Genomic DNA, 7,456 nt, shown 5'->3' with positions numbered 1-7,456 from the left:
AATTAATTGTTGTACTTGATTTCCAAGATATAATAGAGTCCTCTTGAATGATAAATCATTCCTCCCGTGGTCATGGATTATAAGTCACTAATATCTCTATCAAGGGGTCAGGACGTTAACTCCTAATCCAAGAGAGTAATGAATCCTCTATTGACTGAACAATATTCTACTATGTTTTGCCATACACCCAACTACCATATTAATCACAATCTGATTAAAGACTTCTTTTAAGGACATCAAAGCACATAGCTCCACGCATAGAATAAATGAAAATCTCAAGTCAAAAGATTAGTTACACTCTTTTTAAGAGGAATGACCAATGATCCTTAATATGTGGTCTCCTCTTAAGAGGGTCATGTCCAGTGTACCTCTAAGCTCAAGGGACCCCGAACTACAACTTGAATATCCATCCCTTAGTCTTTCTCGACCTAGTCATACTCAGTGTTGATCTAGATATTCATGTCTCCTTTAGATATCTATCTGATTAAGGACTATTTTCATATTAATGTACATATTAATTTGTAGGACTTTATCATTAATCATATACATACAAAAAAGTAAATAATCAATGATAAATACTTGTCTTTATAAAATAATTATCTATAAAATACATAAGGAGTGTTTTGGCACATAAGTGCACACACTAACAATCTATTATATAGGTTGATATCAAAGTCGGGTTGATATGCACAATCATGCCTCTAAGAAGACAACGCTTTTGATTATGATATGGAGCAGAGATTCCTAGAGATGGTTGTTAGAAAGTTTGATCTAGTTATGTAGAGGATGACAACATTGTTGGGAAATTGGAATAAAGGAAATCTAATTCAAAGCAATAACTATCATCGAGTAACCTCGGATGTGAAGGACATTTATAGGGAGGAGGACAATGAAGGCAGTGGTAAGGAAGATGATGAATCCAATGATGACAATCGACAGGAGCAAAAGATTAGGGCTTATGTAGGGCTCTATCCAACCCTCGATGATGACATGGAGGAGGATATCAACGTGCTTGGTAAGAATGATCTCAAGTTTTTCAAGATGCTTGTCAGGGTCAGGAAGAATGACCTTGAGATCCTCTGTAGCAATGTGAAGAGCTATTCATCTGACAAGGATCAGGAAGATGAAGTTGATGACGATGAGAGAGCGAAGTAGAGGGTCTAAAGAGCGAAGTGGAGAGCTATCAACTTGACTCTGATACCAACTGATACAGTGGATAACTATCAGTTCTGTTGATTCACACATAAATACCAAAAGCAATATAATCTTTTAAACCATGTTAATTCCATAGAATACCAAGCGATAGACAACCAAACTCGATGATTGAAAAGAAACAGCACACGGTCGCAAGTTCTTTTTAATGAAAAATTAAAAACTTAAAACAAACTAAACAATGATTTTAATAGATTCAAGAATCTAACATTGCAAAGATGGAAAAACCTTCAAAATTCCAACTCAAAAAAAATAATAAAAAGGACTAAAATTTCTTTTTTTTTTGTTCCCACATGGAGAACAAACACGAGAAATGATTAACAAAAAAAAGAGGACAAGCGTTACTTACCCCGTTCCGCTCTAGTGCTAACTTTCTGGTCCAACAATTCTAGATCAGTTAATGGATTTAGTTTCTTTTGCCACCGTGGTGCTTCTCACAAATAAGCAGGTTGGGCACTAATTGACAAAAGACGACTGCACTCGTCCCTAGCGCCCTTGCTAATCAATCTTAGCACCAATACGGAGGAGGTAAATCGCAGATGACTATTAGCCCTTGAAATAATGATTAGAGCATGAAGAAAAACATTTACTTCAACGATACTGAGATTTAGGTGGCGTTTGGTTAAATGATGGGAATGACTATGGGTATGAGTTTGATAGTAAAGTGTAATGGGAATGAGAATGGAAATGAAACCCACCTAGTTATATGAGTTTGGTTGATTCCCATAAATATAGAAATCATTCCTAAATTATCATTCCCAAATTCACAATCCAAACATTATCTTTTACTATCATTCCATTTTCTCATTCCTAAACTCATCAACCAAATACCCCCTTAAACTCTAAACTTCAAATTAACAGTATCTCATGCGCTAGCCACTAGACCATCCAAAGGGGACTAAACAGGTTGGGCACTAGTTTGGATGCAAGAAGACTTTATGTTAAGGTAACCTATTTGTCTATCGTATTAACCAATGTCTTACATTGGATATTGAAGAACAGCTAACTTCTTTATTAAGAAATGGGTATATATATTTTGATATATGTATATATGTATAGAAATTTAAAAGGACGTCTTCTCACTAAAAAAATGGCTTAATTCTGACAACATTCCCTTCCATACTTAGGTTGGAAAAGTTTGAGCGAGTCTTGTGGCGAGAAGATGAAGTTGCTCCGCACGTTATGATCGCCTATGTTTTCTCCCGTGCTCAAGTATTTCTCCATGGAAAATCTAAATCCCTTCCATCCCCTCTCTCGCCAACTTCCTGCATTAGCTAATCCACTTCTTCCTCGATCCAGCTGCAATCAGCAATATGTCTTTTAGTGGAACCCAGGACAAATGCAAGGAATGCGAGAAGACTGTCCACTTCATCGATCTCTTGACCGCCGACGGTGTTACTTATCACAAAGCCTGCTTCAAATGCAGTCACTGCAAGGGCACTCTCTCGGTACCTACCTACCTACCTGTTTAAATGTGCATTCAGACCCATCACAATGTATTCAAATCAATATTCATTGATTAATAAATGCTGCGTCATCGTCAGATGTGCAACTACTCTTCCATGGACGGTGTCCTCTACTGTAAGCCTCACTTCGAGCAGCTCTTCAAGGAAACAGGGACCTTCACCAAAAAGTTCCCAGCGGGTACAGCAGCATCCATATTTATCATCTATTACATTAATATAATCGATCGAGATTGCTAGCTAATGGATGGTTGTTTTGCATTGTACGTATGTATATATATATATATATATATCGTAAACTCAGGTGCAAAGTCGAGCGAACAGGTACGATTGTCACATAATTGTAACTTTAAATTGTGATATACAATCTGAACTTACAACCTTAATTAATGAATTAATTAGCAGCCTAAGGCACCACCAAGCAAGATCTCTTCCGCATTCTGTGGAACCCAAGACAAATGTGCAGCCTGCAAGAAGACAGCGTACCCCTTGGAAAAGGTTAATTTTCATTCATTTTTTTCCCTTCTTTTCGTAAGAATTAAAATTAAATGATCCTTTTTGATTGTTGTATCGTGGACGGACGCATGCAGCTGACGATGGAAGGGGAGTCGTACCACAAGACGTGCTTCAAGTGCTCAGTGGGCGGTTGCGTGCTGACGCCTTCTTCCTATGCTGCCCTGGATGGCATCCTCTACTGCAAGCATCACTTCGCGCAGTTGTTCATGGAGAAGGGAAGCTACAACCACGTCATCCAGGCGGCCATCGAGAAGCAGAATATCAACGACAACCAGCCACAGCTGGAGGATGACACCGCTGCCTGCCAAGCTGACGAGGATTCCGGTGAGGCCAACCATGAGGAGCATGCGAGGGAGCAGGAGGGGCAAATATAATTCGATCCGACGATCCTGGAACGCAAATACATGATGATGATATATATTTTTGGCTTTAGAATAATTACATTCACAATCCACGCAAGAGATGGGTGGAGTATATATATATAATATTTTAATATGCTATGAATTTATGTTGTGGAGTTATCTGGATTTCACTAGAGACACCTGGAATTAATCTTGACGTCTCAAATAAAATAAACAGTTTTTTTATTTATTTTTTTTTTTATAATTTAAGCCTATTATATTTTATTTTTAGAATTTAAGAATTGTATTATAATATACAAATTAAAAAAATTTTAAATGTTCCTGAGATATTATATATATATATATTTATTTATTTATTTATTTAAGATGTTTAATATTTAAGATTTGAGAATTTTTTTATTTTTAAAAATTAAAATAAATAAAAAGAATCGATGCACCAATATCAATTACAGATGCCTAGGCTAAAAAATAAAAATAATAATTAAAGTGTCCGGATCAATTCCAGACGTCTAGACTAACTGCTATCATGTATCGTTTCATAGCAAACGGTCCACGGGATAACATTACACATATATTCATATTTAGATATACCAAATGGTTAATTTCTACTCGATTTAATTAGTTGTCGTATGTTTTGGTAAGCGATTTATTCTCCCATCTATAATTTGGGCTCGAACTCAAATTAAAATTAAAATTAATTAATTTTTAAACCTTTCACAAATTATTCATAAAAACAACTTGAATGAAAGCCATATAAAGGGTTCAGGTCTAATTTTTTGAATTTTGACCCTTAATCACTCAACAACAATTTAGATGAACCGTGCCATCTGGGATCAACTTCCACTATTGATACGGTGCATGTTCGTGAGGTCTATAAGATGAGGTGGTCAGAAAGTCAAGCGTACGTGGTAGTCAGAAGTCAAGCTTACATGGAGGTCAGAAATCAGGCTTACGTGGAGGTCAGAAGTCAGGACTCCATGACTGGTCAGAAGTCAAACTTACGTGGCCTGGGTCAAAATCTCAGCTGACGGGGCGATCAAAGGATAGGAGTATAAGTCGGACAAGGGCCAGCCCTGATAGCGGTCAAAGACAGAGCTCACGGGCCAGGTACAGTTAAGGAGTGAGCCCACAAGCCAAGGTAAAGGAAAGAAGACCCTGGGCGTAGAATAAATAGACCTGGCGTACAGGTCGGGACATACAAGCCATGAATAACAGTAGGCAGAAGCAAGTTTGGACGCAGACCTGGCGTACAGGTAGAGACATACAAGCTATGGATAACAGTAGGCAAATGTAGGTCTGGATGCAGACCTGGCGTACAGGTCGGGACATACACGCCATGGATAACAGTAGACAAATGCAGATCTGGACGCAGACCTGGCGTACAGGTCGGGACATACAAGTCATGGATAACAGTAGGCAGAAGCATGTCTGGACGCAAACCTGGCGTACAGGTCGAGACGTACAAGTCATGGATAACGGTAGGCAGAAGCAGGTTTGGACACAGACCTGGCGTACAGGTCGGGACATACAAACCATGGATAACAGTAGGCAGAAGCAGGCCTGGACGCAAATGGACTCAGACTTAGTATACAGGTCGGACGTACAAGCCATGGATAACGGTAGGCAAAAGCAGGTCTGGACACAGACCTAGCGTACAGGTCGGACGTACAAGCCATGGATAATGGTAGGCAGAAGTAGGTCTGGACACAGACCTGGTGTACAGGTCGGGGCGTACAAGCCATGGATAACGGTAGATACAAGCAGGTCTGAACTCATACCTGGCGTACAGGTCGGGATGTACAAACCAAGGATAATGGTAGACAAATGCAGGTCAGGAAACAAATCGGTCGGGCAGGTTGGAACGTGCAAGCCATGGATTACAGTAGACAAATGCAGATCAGGAAACAGGTCGGTCGGGCAAGTCGAAACGTGCAAGCCATGAATTACAGTAGACAAATGCAGGTCAGGAAACGGATCGGTCGGGCAGGTCGAAACGTGCAAGCTATGAATTACAGTAGTCAAATGCAGGTTAGGAAACGAACCGGTCGGATATGTCGGAACGTACAAGCCATGGATAGCAGTGGATCGAAGCAGGTCAGGATGCAGACCTAGCGTCCAGGCACTACAGGACAAACAAGCCAAGGAATCGTAACCACTTGTCAGAGAATGTCAGAGAATAATCAATGTGTCAGGGAATATGCTAACAGTTGGGGCTCACTACGCCTTTGGTTTTGCCGCTAGCCTATTATGAAGAGCCACGTGTTAGTCACCGCCAAACAAAGTCTGACAGTCGACATTCCCTGACACTCGCTAGGTCCCAGAGACATCCGTTGCAGTACAAAAAGGGATGCTTTGTCCCTTATGCAGGTACGCTCACTCGTCATTTCTCACCAGTCTTTACTTTTCATCTTTTCTCTGTATTTTCTGGGGAAAAAGTACCTGACTTGAGCGTCGGAGGGCCTGACCCGGGGACTTTTTCCCTGGTTTCTGGTCTCTAACGACTCGTGGGCTCGTCTGAGTGTGCGCAGAGTAGCAACGTCATCGTCCTGGTCATCTTCCTGCATTAGCCGCCCGTGCGAACCTCCGAGGGGGGTGCCAAGTAAATCCGACGTTTCGGCGACTTTCCGTCAACTACCAGTCCATCAAGGCCCGCCTCCATCCGACTCAGCTTCCGTATGGGATCAAATTTGGCACCGTCTGTGGGAACACAACAATCTGTTCCGGAACGTGAAGATGGAGGAGTCTGGCCGCATCAATGTTACTATGACCGCCGGAGAATACGAACTCTTCAAGGAGGCTAAAAGGCGAGCAGCCTCTGAGAAGCAAGCGATTGTCTCTCGACCGCGACAAGCTCCTGCTGTGTAACACCCACGAATTTCTTAAGTTAAGTATGTGAAGATTTAAGATAGAACCAAAAATATATAAAAGAAAAGAAATTGGTCAAGGATTGAACCTTGAACCTTTTTAAACTAATGATTATGGAATTACCACTAGACCATCATAATTTATTGTTAAAGAAGGAATGGAAATTCTAGATAAAGTTAAGAGCATGATAAAAAGAAGGAAGCAAGAAAAATTCAATTAGCTTTCTTTCTCCTTCTCTTGATTAAGAAGAAAACAAGAAAAAGACAAATTGTCTTCTTCTCCTTCCTTCTCCTTTAATTTTCGTGGGTTGATGAGATGAGGGATTTGGAGAGCAAAGGGGGATGAATGAAGACATTTTCTTCATCATTAAGAGAATAAAGGATGAGTTAAGAAGAAGGGAAGGCAAAGTTTCTTTTTGCTTCTTACTCCCACCTAGCATAAGAGGAAAAACAAAGAAGGGAGTTCATTTTCTTCTCTTTCCTCACCATTGCCGTGACCTAGAGCCTCCCCTCTCCCCTTTCCGAAAATCCAACTAAGGTTTTCTCCCTAAGAAAACCAAACCACAAGAAGGGGTCCTCAAGATCTATCTCTCACAAGCAAGAGAAGCAAAAGGGAGCACTAGAAGGAGAAGCTCTCTTCTTCCTCTTCATAAAGGGTATCTTCTTTTAGGGAAAAGACCAAGCAAGAGGATGTGAGTATCCCCTCACCTGTGTTACAAGTTGTTATATGATTTTGTTCGAGTTTAGATGGATTAACAACCTAGGGTTTCTTTTGGAAACTTTCGGCCATGACACTTTGTAAGGCCTATGGAAGCTCAAAACCAAAACCAACATGCTTAAGGTTTTTCTCATGATATGCTATGAATATGACCTTGATATTTCATGCTTGTATGTGGCTTGGAGTTAGGTAATACCCCACCTTAGGGTTCAGTCATGAAGAGACTTAAAACTCTAGATAAGCTCAACTTAAAGACTAACATGCTTATGATCTCTTCTATGACATGATATGAATATTTTCTTGTCGTTTCATGCTTGTATG

The 7,456-nt window shown here is 40.3% G+C and overlaps 1 protein-coding gene across 1 annotated transcript; it reads left to right on the top strand.

Moving 5' to 3' along the window:
- The first annotated feature begins 2,525 nt into the window (after positions 1–2,525).
- LOC122038899 (LIM domain-containing protein PLIM2b-like) lies at positions 2,526–3,565 on the top strand. Its single transcript, XM_042598871.1, has 5 exons — positions 2,526–2,660; positions 2,757–2,856; positions 2,980–2,999; positions 3,078–3,173; positions 3,266–3,565. The coding sequence occupies exons 1-5, from the start codon at positions 2,526–2,528 to the stop codon at positions 3,563–3,565; spliced, it is 651 nt and encodes a 216-aa protein (XP_042454805.1).
- The last annotated feature ends 3,891 nt before the right edge of the window (positions 3,566–7,456 follow it).

Source organism: Zingiber officinale, chromosome 1B, assembly GCF_018446385.1.
Source record: "Zingiber officinale cultivar Zhangliang chromosome 1B, Zo_v1.1, whole genome shotgun sequence".
NCBI lineage: Eukaryota > Viridiplantae > Streptophyta > Magnoliopsida > Zingiberales > Zingiberaceae > Zingiber > Zingiber officinale.
This window is presented reverse-complemented; position numbering and strand designations above follow the sequence as displayed.